Here is a 15,000-nt window from a genome sequence, read left to right as displayed (position 1 = left end):
TCATAAAGAATTGGCCAGGAAGTTAAATAGGTGGAAATTTTGGTAAAGTATAGTTAGCAATACTTATGGAATTAATTTGATATAAACAATTGGCATCTTTCGGAAACAGACTACGAGCAAGGTTTGGATACTTCAGTGTGGTACTAAACTTTAATTGTAGAGTACGAAGATATTAACATTATCGGTAAATACTATTATTCACTTTCAACGACGAGGTTGTTCATGCTTTACATTTTATAATACTAATAGGAAATAATAAAGAATTAGGCTCTTTAAAACTATTTCAAGATAAGAATAGCATGAGATATGAAAATAGATTGTTTTGAAAGCCGGTAAATAAGCAACTCAGAGTCAATATACAATACTACGTAGCCCAGTGAGCCGTTAGGGTATTCGATAAGAGTAGATTTGTTTGACATATATTCAGTATCTCTTCGACAAATAACATTGTGTTCCGTGTCGGATGACTTAACTATCTCTTCATGAACCCAGCCCCCATCTCTCTCTCTCTCTCTCTCTCTCTCTCTCTCTCTCTCTCTCTCTCTCTCTCTCTCTCTCCCCGAAAATTTAGTTATGAGTTCAGCTAACCGACCTCATGGAAACCCTAATGTAAATCTAAGTTGCAAAACAGTGTCCTTCAGATAAGAAATAATGTTGAAGCAAAAGGAAAAGTTTTTTTTTTCTTTTATCCTAACTACCAGAGTTATAAAGCAAAGTACATGTGATCTCTTCTTGTATGAACGACGCGTCAGTGAATGCAGGGCCGGATTTATAGGGGGGCATAGGGGGCAATTGCCCCGGGCCCCCTGTGTGTTGGCCCCCTACTCAAAGAAAAAAAAAGAAATAGATAATTGGGAAATTAGTAAGATGTTGGGAAAAAAAGTATTTTGTGACCAAAGGAGTCCCCCGTACCATACTGAGAAATATTCTATTTATTTTTTTAAATTTTCTTTAGATATTGTAATGATTAATATGTAAAAGGTGCCATTAATGACGTTAAGTTAAAGTAACAGACATTTAAACAAACGACAGTGTATGATGAAGCATAATCTGCATGATTAACATTTTCATTATGATCCAAGTTTGATGCTGTAGCCTGTAGTTCAAAATTGCTAATATCCAAATTTTGCATTCAAGATCGTGGCATACAGTGACTGTTACCTTCAAGAAGTGTTGCCAAAGCGCGATGTAATGAGTCCTCTCATGTTGACAGGTAGTTGGAAAAATAAGTGCACGAACACAAGACGTATTGGACTGAAGTATTGCGCCGTGTTGTGGCGGTAGTGATATTATGTTTAGCTGAGAGAAGCTGTCATATAGGGGTAGTGAAGAGATTCTAGGATCCAAGCATAATGGGAACTTTTTAGGAATTATAGAACTTATTGCACAATTTGATCCATTTCCTATGGGACACTTTAAAGAATTTGGCAACCCTGGAAGTGGTAAGCAGTCATATCTGTCACCAACAAAATATGAGGAAAGTGTCCTTGTGGCGGCAAAATATGTTAGAAATTAAAACTGCCAAGTATTTCTCAGTATCTGTGGATTCAATACCAGATCGACCTCTCTCATGTTAACCAGCTAGCAGACATTATGCGATATGTTGTTTCTGGTAAGCAGGTAAAAAGATTTTTAACTTTCTTGCAACGTGGCTCTCACAAGGCTGAAGCACTAGCTACATCTCTGCTAGAACATTTTGAAAAAGATGCTAATTTTGATGACTCCAGAGGACAGTCCTCCGACAATGCTAGCAATATGTCAGGTCGCTATACAGGAATGCAGGCCAGAATTAAAAATATAAACGCGACATCAGTTTATATTCCTTGTGCTGCTCACTCACTCAATTTTATAGGACAGGCAGCAGCCTCTTACTGTGTAGGAGCAGTTAGTTATGTTGGTTTCACACAGAGCTTATATACTTTTCTTTCTGCATATACACAACAATGGGCAAATCCAATGAAGTCTTTGGCTGGAAAGAAATGAGTACTAAGTCAAGAGCTGATGCTACTGAAGCCCTTGTAAATGGATACAACTCTATTTTAAATGCTCTAAGAGATATTGAAAATGGCTCGGAGCATACACCTGAAGTAAGACATGAAGCTCGAGTACTGGGGAACAAAATGAACAGTCATGAGACAGCTTTGATGGCTATATCTGGAATACAATACTTGTGCGGTTCAACAAAACGAGTAAAATTTTCCAAGGCATTGATGTTGACCTGAAAAAAGTGGTTGATGTTATTGATTCTCTCGAAAAGTTTCTAAATTCACTTAGCGAAAGATATGAAGAGCTGGAGCTAGAGGCCAAGAATTTATGTGGCAACACAGAATACAAATCAACTAAAGAAAGGCCAAGAAAGAGAAATAAGCGATATGATACAAACACAGAGGAAGTAGATTTTTCCCCTAGAGAAAATTCAGGTGTGAAACTTTCAATGTCATTTTAGATCAATTGTCTGTTGCCTTACAACAACGGAGGGTAGCATACCAATTGGTGTATGACAGGTTTCAAAGTAGTAGTCAAGTTATGTAGTTAATCTGATGCTGAGATAAAAAAGAGGTTGAGAAATTGTCAGTGCTTTTCCTAAAGACTTCTGTAACAGTAGTGTGTTTGCTGAGGAAATTATCCAATTTGCAGCTTTTCCAAACTCAGATCATGTGTCACTCCATCACAACAGGCAATTTTGTTACATGATGAAGGGCTTGCTGATACCTTTCCAAATGTTAATGTAGCACTTAGAATATATCTTAGCATGATGGTTCCTGATTGTCCAGGAGAAAGGTCATCAAGCAAATCGGGACTAATAAAAAATCCTCTTAGGACCTCAAGGACTGACGAAAGGCTAAATGCTTTACGTTTGTTGGATGTAGAAGGTATCCTTATGAATAATAATAGAGCTAGAGTTCGCTGTTAATTTATTTTGTATAAAATTTTTCAGCTTAAAAGGTCACCAGAAATGTACAGATTTCGAAGTTTCTATCAATTTAAGCTGAAAGACGTACTACTGAATTTTAAATGAAAGATGTGGCCCAAGACAGAAGAAAAATAGATCCGGGGGACATAAAAGACAAAGAGAAAAATACGTCGGATATTCAGGACGAGGAAAATGTAATGGTCATTTAATCAGATAAACAGGTATAATCGTACTATACGACAGCATTTATTTAAGAATGGTCCGCTTCTAATCTGAGGGGAGTTTGGTGTGGATATGAATAGCCAGAAAGAGAAGCATATATTGAGATTTTCATTGTAGTAGCTCGTAAGATGTTCCGAACCATATTTAAATAAATTTGTCGGCTTAAGTGTAATCATATTGCCTCAGAAATCTTAACATTATCAAGATAAGATAATAAGTATCAACAATTTACTTGTAGTACTCTTGTCTCGAAGAAAGAGATTCCTCAGCAGAACAGTAGAGGTAATGATAAGTGATTAAAACGTACGGGATTCTAGTGTTCACAGGCAATAATAAATTAAAGAACGTGGGCTAACTTAAAACTCAAACACACACACACACGCACGCGTGCAAATAAACTGAAAAAACGAAAATTTCCTAAATTCATTTACATGATTTTTAAAGCAACGTTTCAGAAAAATCTTAGGCATTGGCTGCTTTGTTCATTCATAATCTGCTAAAAGACTACATCTGTTTATTTACAACTCACCCACTACACACACACACACACACACACACATATATATATATATATATATATATATATATATATATATATATATATATGTGTGTGTGTGTGTGTGTGTGTGTGTGTGTGTGTGTGTGTGTGTGCAATGAGCAAAAGTTCTCTGTATACGCATACTATTTATATTATATAATATATATATATATATATATATATATATATATATATATATGTATATATATATATAATGGTCTTGGACGTTCCCCAAATAGCCCCAAATTCCCCTGACCCACCCATCTGTCTCTTTCTCTCTTACACATACACACACACACACACACACACAAAAGTTCCTCTTTGGCTCTCCTTTCAAAGGTGCGTGTCAGTCTTGCGGTGGACGTTGCTGTTTACCTACTGAGCGTGCTAAAGGGTAAAGGCCCTCACAGCTGACATTATAGTTCAGGCAGAACGTTGACCATCATGGGAAATAAAATCGCTGCTTTGTCTGAGGATCAAATCGAAGAGTACCAGGTATAGTAGGTGAAAACATAGTCATTTGGAGTTTTGGTACAAAGTGAATCTTAATTCGCTGTTTGGCTTGTGGTAGGTCGTTTATCTCTGTGTTGATACTGACACACTTTCATGTTTGCTTGTTGCTCTTTCAACTGAGCGACTTCCAGTGGTTTGCTTTCCATAATCATTCTCTAACATTTAAGTTAGATATTTTTATTCTCTTAAATATTACTTGAAATATTAAAGGCATCGGGATAAACTGCTTCAGTCGACCTCTGTCGAGGGATTTTAATGGTTTCATAGACCTTTGATAACCAAAAGTCTTGAGTGCACAACAAAACTGAACATAAGAAAATAAATCATCAACGATACTATAACGGGAGAGAAGGCTTTGAATAATTTTGATTATAAGCGACAACAAAAAGTGAGGGTGTACATGGAAAATAAAGAGAAGAGAACACACACACATTCAATATATATATATATGTGTGTGTGTGTGTGTGTGTGTGTGTGTGTATACGTGTATATATATATATGTATTATATATATATATATAGATATATATATATATATATATATATATATATATATATATATATATATGAAATTTTCATTCGTTCATTTTAACAAGTTATCGTCTAAACAGAAAATGCACCTCATTTGGTTCAAGAATATATCTAGATTACGGCAATTTATCACATAACGTCACGTTCCATAACTGATTGTATTGTCTAATCCAAAAACGCTTAGGTTACCTAAAATCACTGTAACATTACTTGCAGCGAATCACAGAAAATTTTCAATTCCTCCTCAGGCCTGTACATTTTTAACTCGGAATAACATATTACGGTAAGTCAGTTTTTTTATCTGTAGTATGTACATTAATTTATGTAGTATTCGTCAATTTGTGTTTTTCTAATGAAATTACATTAAGTCATTTTAGAATAATAGTTAGAATATGATCAAAATTTATATTCTGACTGTGAGGTAAATAAAGTAATGTAAAGAGTTACAGGTAAACGGATAAGTTTTGATTCAGTGTAGCCATTTCCATTTTAAATCGAATGAAATTAGGGAAGCAATTTCATGACGACATTACCCCCAAAAAAAGAGAGAGAAAAAACAAAAAAAGACTGGTGAGCAATCTAGTTGTGATCTGTGCGACGAATATGATATTAGAAGTGGAAGGACTGACTCTGACGCTGTGTATAAAATGAAAATGAACCCGAATGATTTGCCACCAAGTAGAGCGGAACTCCCAACACGCAACACGGGATGCATGAGGCACGTTGCCTGTTGCGTCAATTTCCGTAGCAGTGGGAGAAGACAACCCGAATTTCGAACAAACTCTCAACCAAAGATACTATGCTGTATAGTATCTTTGCTCTCAACTTAACCTCTTCACTGTGAACATACTCACTAGATCGTAAGACTTGCTTAAATTAAACTGGAGTCATCAAAACGGGAAGAGTAATTTGGAATGAGTAGCAAATTCTGACGTTGGAACCGAGACCCTTAAACTAAAATTTTGTACATAAAGCACCTGCAACAAAAACTTTCCATCTAATTGTTACGTAGGACAAGATAGCGCTGTGTGGTCTAACCTTTTTTCCAGCACTAAATATTATAATTGAAGAATGGCTCTTCTGATGTATATAATTTCTGATCAAATGAACAGAAATAAAATAGACAGAATAAAAAACATTTTAGCAAATAATTTGCGGTCAAATCCACTATATGCAACAAAGAAACATATCTAATCACACACACACACACACACACACACATATATATATATATATATATATATATATATATATATATATATATAATAGTATATTATTATATATATATATGTGTGTGTGTGTGTTGTGTGTGTGTGTACGTTTGTGTGTGTGCATGTGATTAGATTTGTTTGTTTGTTGCATATAGTGAATTTGACCGCAAATTATTTGTTAAAATGTTTTTTATTCTGTCTATTTTATTTCTGTTCATTTATATATATATATATATATATATATATATATATATATATATATATATATATATATATATGTGTGTGTGTGTGTGTGTGTGTGTGTGTGTGTGTGTGTGTGTGAACTAACTACATGCTCTTGTATCAGCACAGAAGCTTTATATTTTGTTTCTGTGAGGAGGAGAATGGAATGCCTTCACTCATACTGCTCTCTCTAACAACGTTAATAAGTTAAGTGCACTGTATGGCCACGCCCGTCACGGACCTCTCTCTCTCTCTCTCTCTCTCTCTCTCTCTCTCTCTCTCTCTCTCTCTCTCTCTCTCGAAATCTTCTGCACCACTTTTTGGTGAACAGATAGTATTTTCACTTGATTCAGTGACTATCTGTTACTTTTATCTCTCTCTCTCTCTCTCTCTCTCTCTCTCTCTCTCTCTCTCTCTCTCTCTCAATAATTTTCTGTATCACTTTTTGGCGAACAGATAATATTTTCACTTGATTCAGTGACTGTATTTGTTACTTTATTTTATCATTTGTTAATATTCAACGGAGAGTGGGTATGAAATCCGTGGTTTTAGTGATCATATACTTATGAAATTGTACTAGCAATACAGCGTTGATTTTTGCGTATGATTAGAATTCCTTCATTATGAAGTTGCCCCCTTTACCCATATGTTTATTTACAGCGTCATCACTGAAGTGGTAAGGGGGTTGTGAGCCGTGCAGTGTGACACCGAAATAAAACACTACTGAATTTTTCCTGCTGTGTTTCAACAGACATTTTATTTTTTTTCACTGAAATATCCCAGCAGTGAGCTGCACCAACAAAATTGTTAATCTTAACCGAAGCTTACATACACTATACCAGTATATACCTGAGAGGCCAAAACTCGCATTACTATCATCTTTTGTTTGTTTAGAGTCCTAGTTTGTTTAATCCCCACTCCCTTCATGACTGCTTTTAAAGACATATGCCATTAGTTTCCTCTTAAAATCATTTAAATGTTCACATCTTTTTAGTTCTTAGGGAAACTTCCCGAATCCATTAATGTATAGTTGCTCATTTTTTATGTATTAATGCTTTCGGGTTGTTATTGAAAACGACCAAAACCCACATCGACAACAATTAGTCTGGGGCAGCTCTGGATGAAGTTGGTGGTCAGAGAACATACTTGTTTTTACTAGTTTAATGAGGCCTTTTTTTATATATTTTTTCATTTACTTTCAGTCATTTCTCCCTCATCCAATTCTTCATTTCCTCTTCTATTTGGGTTATAATACTTCTCGTATTGTCCATAATCAGATAACACTATCTATCTTTTGCAAATAACTTATGGTTTTTTCTTATTTCTTAAGTGGTGTCATTCCCAGGACACTTCCTTGTGATACTACTTTTAACTATGTTTTTTTTTTATGCCGACTTATAGATTTTTATTTGTTTTCTAATCATTCTAATAGTCAGTAAATTTTAAACCATGCAAGTGTATAGTCTTGAACAATAATCCATATAAGTCTTATAAATCATAAACTCACGTAGCTAATGCACTTAGCTCTAGTTGTATTAGTTTTGTACATTCATTTTAGTAACTATCAATGTCACTGGATTATCATGACAAAATCCCTCGCCATTGTCCTCTGTTTATTCTCACTTTGTAGCCACTGTTTAATAACCTTTCAGCCACTCTAACCTGGAATTAACATTCATAAACATATATAGCATGTAAATAAAGATCATATTTTCTTTCCCTGACAGTGTCATAGCATAACTTTACGACAATACGAAACTGACTTGCCCCTTTCCATTCCTCCCTAGGGCGGAACGGATGTTCCGCAGCGTGAGTCAAGGAGCGTTACCAATAGTCATCAGTGCGGACTGCGCATCCACATTCACCGTTCCATATCAAGCTTTGGATTCTCTGACGGAGCTCAAGGTAATGGCAGCTGAATCTCGCTTTCTGCCTCTTATACAGCAGAAGACGAGGAATGGTGGGGTCACGCCCTGAGCGGAGGAAATGTCTTTTAAATCAAGTAATAATCACAGCAAAGTTTCATTTGATCAAAGAGTGTCATTTCATGTCACGTATATATAGATATTTATTTATATAAATATATATGTATATTATGTATGTGTATGTGCTTGTGTATTTATAATGTATTTGATCAATAAAAGTGATTTAAAGAATTTGACTGGATTAAGATTAATTGAGGAAGGAAATCTGGCAATATAAGATGATCACAGTTTGTCACAAAAGAATTATAATGTTTAGACAATTCGACATCGAAAGGCGAAAGCAAATGAAAAGACAAATACAGCACCAAACTGAGTTAGAAAGAAATAGATTTCTGGATAGAGAGTGATGCGAAAAAGATTCTGATTTCTCTGGTGTTTCTTAAGATATTAGGTTGTTATCGGAATTAGTCGGAAAAGCTGTTTTTAATTTCCTATTTCATTTTGAGAATACTGTCTTTGAATGAACACTTCCTGAATGTACAAAGTTTCAAAATGTATTAACAGGAAAAACTGTTGTATTATATTTATCAGTAAGCGATATCGCAGCTTATCTATATGCTATAGGATGAAGGGCCCCTGAACTTTAATCTGAAACTTGAACGTCCATCGCACTTTGGTTTGAGTCTTTAAAAGCAAAATTATGACGAAACCTAATCATGATAAGTTAGAGAGCACTGTTCAAAACTACAAAGAAGAACCAACTAGTAACAGGAAAGCGCGGCTGACTATGATCGGAGGACGTGACTCACGATATAGTGACCCTTTAACATTATTGCAGCACGGGACCTTTTAGTCTCATCCACAGCCAAGTTCCTACGTCTTTCGTCGTCAGAATTCCTCAGTAACGGTTCACATCAGGGCCTTTGATCTTAGCATATTGATAGGCTGCAATTTCGCCAACTGATGAAATACAATACGGCCGTTTTTCCTGTTAATATTTTTGAAACTTTGTATATTCGGGAATCGTTCAGTCTGATGGTATCTCCAAAATAAAGAATATAATATATAGCTTTTTCTCAGGTGGTTCCAGGACCAGCCAGATATTTTCAAAAACACCAGAGGATTCTGCTTCTCTCCTTTCGTTAGAAAGAAGAAAATAATTCCCTTATGGGTAAAGGATATTACTGCTGAGCAAAGAGAATAAGAAAAAAAAAGGCCTTCCATCACCCATTCGCTGAAAAGACAATCATTCCCTTCAGTCACTGGTTTACTGTAATAAAGAACTTTATTACAGTCTTGTTATAACTGAAATCATTTGTGCAACTGAAAGTAACATTGTAAATTTTTTTTATTCCTCATCGACATTTGTAAACATTATGGATTCAGGTGTAAGAAACGAAACATCTTGACCTGACAAAATTGAAAGTGCTATTTTCATTTCTCTTTGAATTATGCTGTCATAATACACACACACACACACGCACACACACACACACACACACACACACACATATATATATATATATATATATATACATACATATATATATATGTATATAATATATTATATATATATATATATATATATATATATATATATATATATATATATATCATGTGGTGTGTGACTTCATTCCATTGTCGGTGTTTTAATGAGAAGCATTTCCTTGAAACATACCAAACAGAAACATTTTCACCTTAAAGTGAATGATATGAGCTATATTAATTTCATGCAATGAACGTTCGTGGAAGTCTTCTTTTGCTTCTATGATGATTGATGTGGTATACAGTGACGCTCTACGACGGAAATCACCATTGTCTTCAATACAGCGTGATGCAAAGGTTCTCTGCAATTCCAGTTCATAGTTCTCATCTTTGTAGGTCTAGGGCCTTCCAACTATTCTGGTGTCCATAGAAGCCTAGCTGACACTATCACGTCCTAATATATTCTCCAAGGGATTTTGCAAATGAAAATTCCAAGCATTTTCACCTCTCTTCCATGGTTATCTGCATGAAAACAAATTTCCGTAATTTCCCTTGTGGTATTTTCAAATTCCGAGTCAATAGTCTTCCTAAAGTTTTATTGTCAATTAAACTATTTCTAAAAGTCATAGTTTCATTGTGGTATCAGGATTCACGTCCGTATAGAAACACGGATCTTACAGGTCCTATGTATAATCTTACATTCGTAAGCAATTTTAGTCTATTTAATTCTCAAGTATTCAACGTGCAAATTGCTTAATTTGTCTTTCAAAAAATTACGACAATTAATTTTTTTTATGCTTTTCAGGAGAACCCTTTCCGAAGACGTGTTTGTGAAGTGTTCAGCACAGACGGCTCAGCTTCCCTCACTCTTAACCAGTTTTTGGAAATGTTTTCTGTCTTCAGCGAACATGCACCAAGGGAAATCAAGGCCGCTTACGCTTTTCGCGTGTATGGTAAGCTCTGGTTGTCATCTTAAGAGAAAGAACCCTTCTCTCACGCTCTTTAGCATTTTTTTTTTCGAATGCGTTGAAATGAAAACACTATTAGCTGACTTTTAGGAAGAGCAAATGGCTGGTAATTCAACCAACGTTGTGGTCATCAACAGTCTCCTGGTTATATTCTATGACTCTCTTTCTATTAATGGACATCCTCTGGAATTCTTTCTTCTTCTGCCTTACTTTTTCTCAACTCTATTTCCTCTTTAACCCTTAGATAGATATAACCATCTATCTGTGCCTACCACCAGCCTTTGCATGAGAAAAAAAAGAGGAATCTGTTTTTTACGTAATCATTAGTTGCTTTATTTCTTTATCTATTTATCTATTCCTTATTTTTATAGACTTTGATGGTGACGGGTTCATTGGAGAAGATGACCTGCTTCAGGCGGTCAAGCATCTGACTCATGATATGTTGACCCCCGACGAGTATACTACCATCGTGGCAAAGGTAAGAGACCTGACCTGTCAGCCAATCACAATCCATGTTTTCAATTAGACTAATTTTTCCGTCCACATATCCTAATAATATTACAGCTCTTCATAGTTGAATGAAGAGCTGCAATCATGTTAGGATATGTGAACAGAAAAAATATTCTAATTTAAAACAGGCTGATCTAGGAGCAAAGGCCTATTCCAGCAACCGCTATTTTAATCTGTATTACAATTTCACCGGCAAAGCTATGATATTCTAAGCAAAAGACCTATCACAGTTGGTTGCTGACTAAAAGGATTTACTGAGCCTTTTGGATATTAAAAAAAACCGTAATAGAATAACAAAACAATGACCTCGAACATCTGAGCACTGAAATTGCTATGGTTATGAAAATTATTATCTTAGACGAGCTACAAATGACTAATTATTTTGTACTGTCATCTCTCCTCTCCGCAGGTATTAGAGGAGGCGGACGTCGACTGTGATGGACAACTTTCCCAATCTGAGTTCACTCATGTTATTTTGAAGAGCCCTGACTTCGTACCCAACTTCCACATCAGAATTTAAGATAATTCTTTCGATACGCATTCAAAGACGTTACCCAAGAGAGAGAGAGAGAGAGAGAGAGAGAGAGAGAGAGAGAGAGAGAGAGAGAGAGAGAGAGAGAGAGAGAGAGAATTCCAATAACATTTTCTCATAGTTACTTACTATTAGTAGGAGACTGCTTGTGTAGAATCAGTTGCACGCATGTCAATCGACATATCGTAAGACTTGAGGGATTATTCAGGATTTAAGAGGGGAAAGTGGACAAAATTTATCATAATACCTTTGCAATATTTCCCTTGCCAATATTCAGTGGCTCGGCCATGTGACCTTCAACCTGCCCCACTTGGGCAATCCGCGTGGTAAAATTAAAGAAAAATACATTAATAGCTATTTGTTACATTCCACTCTTCTAGTCCTGTCAGTAGATGTCTTTGTTGTGGGACTGGTACTCCTTTCTTTGTTAATTTTATCGCTATCATTTTTAAAAAAACTTTTAGTTACTTTTAACTATAATATCAATTGTTTAGAAATTTCTTGACCTTTGGTTTAGGATAAGGATCTTCTGGGTATTTTGGGGTGACAAGTAACCAAACTTTTGGTGATCAAGAATAGCTTTGGGATCCTACTTAAAAATAAAGGTCAGTTTCCCGGACAAAGTTTGGATGCTACTAGGAAGAAATAACAATTGCTGAGGAGATTACGATGAGCAATGGAAATAAAACTTAAGTCTGTAACAAAATCAGTGTCCAATTTGGTGTATCAGGTTATAGTGAAAGAATAATGAAATGAGATGTTACACTTTTATTCATGATTGAAATGTTCATACTTGATCAAATGCTGAATTTCCTGTTTCTTTCACATCAATCAAACCTGTCCCGATCTTCTAATCTGTAGTAGAAGAAGGCAGGTTTACCATTTACAAATACGTTTGTATTTCTTAGCTGATAGTGAATCCTATTCCTAATAAATGCTCTTATGGAAGTCAGACGTTTCATTAGTTTTCACTTGCTGATCTCACTGAGTTACAAGTTAAAAAATGTGAGTAAATGAACCACCTACATCGGTCTTTAGATTTATTCAGTTTGCAAATTATTTTGTTCTTAAAGAGTTCTGTTGAGATACTGATTTCACTTTTATCAAACGAGAACTAGACCTTATCCTCGCATCCTTATCAGAGGTTTTAGAATGCGTTGTAAACTAACAAAATCATTATTATTATTATCAAGAAATCCAGTGTAGTATAGTAGAGTACAAGACTCAATTTCACTGTAAAAATTCCACAAGTACACCAGTATTGGTTAAGACAAAACACTACAATACAAGATATACAGTTTCAGATGTATTTCTTGATGCAGCGTTTTGCAGCCTTTCTATGTCCAATCATTTTGTTTTTCATTTCTATTTGTTTTTAAAAACCGCAGTTACTTTACTAAGAAGTCCCCGGTCCATTCAAATTGATTTGAATGCTTATGAACTAGAAAAGAATTTGAAGAGGGACTCAAAGCCTCGGGCTGTAGTTTTGCAAAGTAGTCTAATGGAGTTGTACCAAGCTTTTAAACAGATTTCCAGTTTTATATCTATATTTTCAACATCTTGCAAATTTGTTAACACATCATAAATTGAAGAGTATGACTGTTTGATATCCATAATGTCCAATTTTATAAAATCCCATGATAATTTTCTTCTCAGAGTTTATTCGTACTGCTGGTGTGTAGTCTATGCATAAACATGTGAGGAACTTTATTCAAAAAGGCACTGACTCATTTAATCTGAAGACTGTGATTTGTCATTTGCAGCTGACGAGGAATGTTGTTTAGTTTTCCTCGTCTGCGGACGTGGCAGGAGTCCCAGATCCCCAGCATGGTATTTGACTTGTCCAGACCCTGCGTCTCCTTCTGGCTTTCGGGGTTCCTCTTCCGGTGCAGAGACTGCAATGGTGTCAGGCTGTTGTTCAGATGCAACTCCTTGGATGTGAATTCTTTCAGCTGCTGTAAGCAAGTTCACGAGCTGTAGAAGGATGGCGGCTTGGTTGTCTGCGTCGTCTGGTTTGCCTTCCTGTGTTGGATTGGATTGGATCATTGAATTTAGGTAAAAGGCCAAGCGTTGGGACCTACGAGGTCATTCAGCGCTGAAACGGAAATGGATAGTAAGAAGGTCTGAAAGGCGTAACAGGAGGAAACCCGCGCAATTGCACTGTGAAACAATTGTTAGAGAGGGTGGAAAGTTAGATGGAAGAAAGATAATAGGAACCGAGGTAATGAAAAAGGACTGAAAGAGGTTGCAGCTAGGGGCCGAAGGGACACTGCAAAGAACCTTAGGCAATGCCTACAGCCCACCGCGTGAGGTGCACTTACAGCACTACCCCACTAGGGGTGTCCTGTGTTGGAGAACAGTATAGAGGTTTTAGGAAGAAGAACTTTGTTTACATATATAATATAATATATATATATATATATATATATATATATATATGTGTGTGTGTGTATATATATATATACACACACACACACATATATATATATATATACATATATATATATATATATATAAATATATATATATCACATAATATATATATATATATATATATATATATATATATATATATATATATATATATATATTGCTACTTTCAAAATGCATATATCTCTTATTTGATTGTATAAAATATTGCGTATAAGATTTTGTGCAACATTTTTTCAGATTCCTAGATAGCTTAGAGATAGGATGTTTTAAATGTGTGTTCAGATTTCGCATTACATATTGTAAAAAGAATATATATATATAACGTAGAATGTAGAAAGAGAGAGATTTTCGTTGTCCATTCGAAACTACGATTGTTTCCCTATTGTGTCAGCACTGTGAGATTAGAGGAACTCTGAGATCTTCGTTTGCTTTCCTAATCTGTCAACACGTTTGATAAGCGAGCTCGAGACTTCATTTGTGTTTTGAGAATCTGTCATCAAGTAAGATAAGGGCTTCTGCTTTGGTCAATCGAGTCGAGTATATGTCTTTTTTTTTTACAGACTGGTCTTATACGGGTATGTCTTTGATCTAAGCCACGTGCAGATTACACATTTTGTATGTAAAGTTGGGTAAGATTCCGAAGCATCTGGAAGCATTATTACCAAAAACGTTTTTTGTCATCCACTGTCCAGCTTCCGTAAGGAAGAGAATTTCATTACATCTTCGATACTCAAGGCGTTCAGATCTCTCTCTCTCTCTCTCTCTCTCCATCCTTGAGATTATATTAACGTAACGTAAATTGGTCACTCGTAACATGAGAATTTCATATTTGATATTTCTTAGAGTTTATTTAGTGTTAAATAGTGTTTTTTTGTGGAATCTGAACAAACATTGTTGTTGTAACGGCGCCTGGTTTTTGTGAAAATGTAAAATAAGACTGCAGCAAAGAAAGAAGTTGGTATACCAAAAAGGTAAAGTGTGCTATATTTTTATTAGT

The 15,000-nt window shown here is 35.4% G+C and overlaps 2 protein-coding genes across 6 annotated transcripts in view; one reads left to right on the top strand and one right to left on the bottom strand.

Moving 5' to 3' along the window:
• Positions 1-12,518, top strand: part of LOC135220972 (calcium and integrin-binding family member 3-like) — a 17,604-nt gene extending 5,086 nt beyond the window's left edge. The window contains exons 1-6 of one of the 3 annotated variants that reach the window (XM_064258652.1): positions 4,021-4,169; positions 4,966-5,000; positions 7,938-8,055; positions 10,366-10,513; positions 10,900-11,006; positions 11,448-12,518. In XM_064258652.1, coding sequence (XP_064114722.1) covers positions 4,119-4,169; positions 4,966-5,000; positions 7,938-8,055; positions 10,366-10,513; positions 10,900-11,006; positions 11,448-11,558 — 570 coding nt within the window. In that variant the 5' untranslated portion in view covers positions 4,021-4,118 and the 3' untranslated portion in view covers positions 11,559-12,518. Of the gene's footprint in view, positions 1-4,020; positions 4,170-4,965; positions 5,001-7,937; positions 8,056-10,365; positions 10,514-10,899; positions 11,007-11,447 lie in introns of those variants that run through there. The other 2 variants (XM_064258654.1, XM_064258653.1) reach the window with 2 other exon arrangements.
• A 143-nt stretch (positions 12,519-12,661) lies between these two features.
• The window catches only part of LOC135220971 (cilia- and flagella-associated protein 157-like), an 11,876-nt gene continuing 9,537 nt past the window's right edge, over positions 12,662-15,000 (bottom strand). For all 3 annotated transcript variants that reach the window (XM_064258650.1, XM_064258649.1, XM_064258651.1), the window contains one exon: positions 12,662-13,592. In XM_064258650.1, the coding sequence (XP_064114720.1) occupies positions 13,302-13,592 (291 nt within the window). In that variant the 3' untranslated portion in view covers positions 12,662-13,301. The remainder of the gene's footprint in view (positions 13,593-15,000) is intronic.

This window comes from Macrobrachium nipponense, chromosome 2 (assembly GCF_015104395.2).
Source record: "Macrobrachium nipponense isolate FS-2020 chromosome 2, ASM1510439v2, whole genome shotgun sequence".
NCBI lineage: Eukaryota > Metazoa > Arthropoda > Malacostraca > Decapoda > Palaemonidae > Macrobrachium > Macrobrachium nipponense.
Note: the sequence above shows the minus strand (reverse complement) of the source record. Positions and strands in the feature narration are given on the sequence as shown.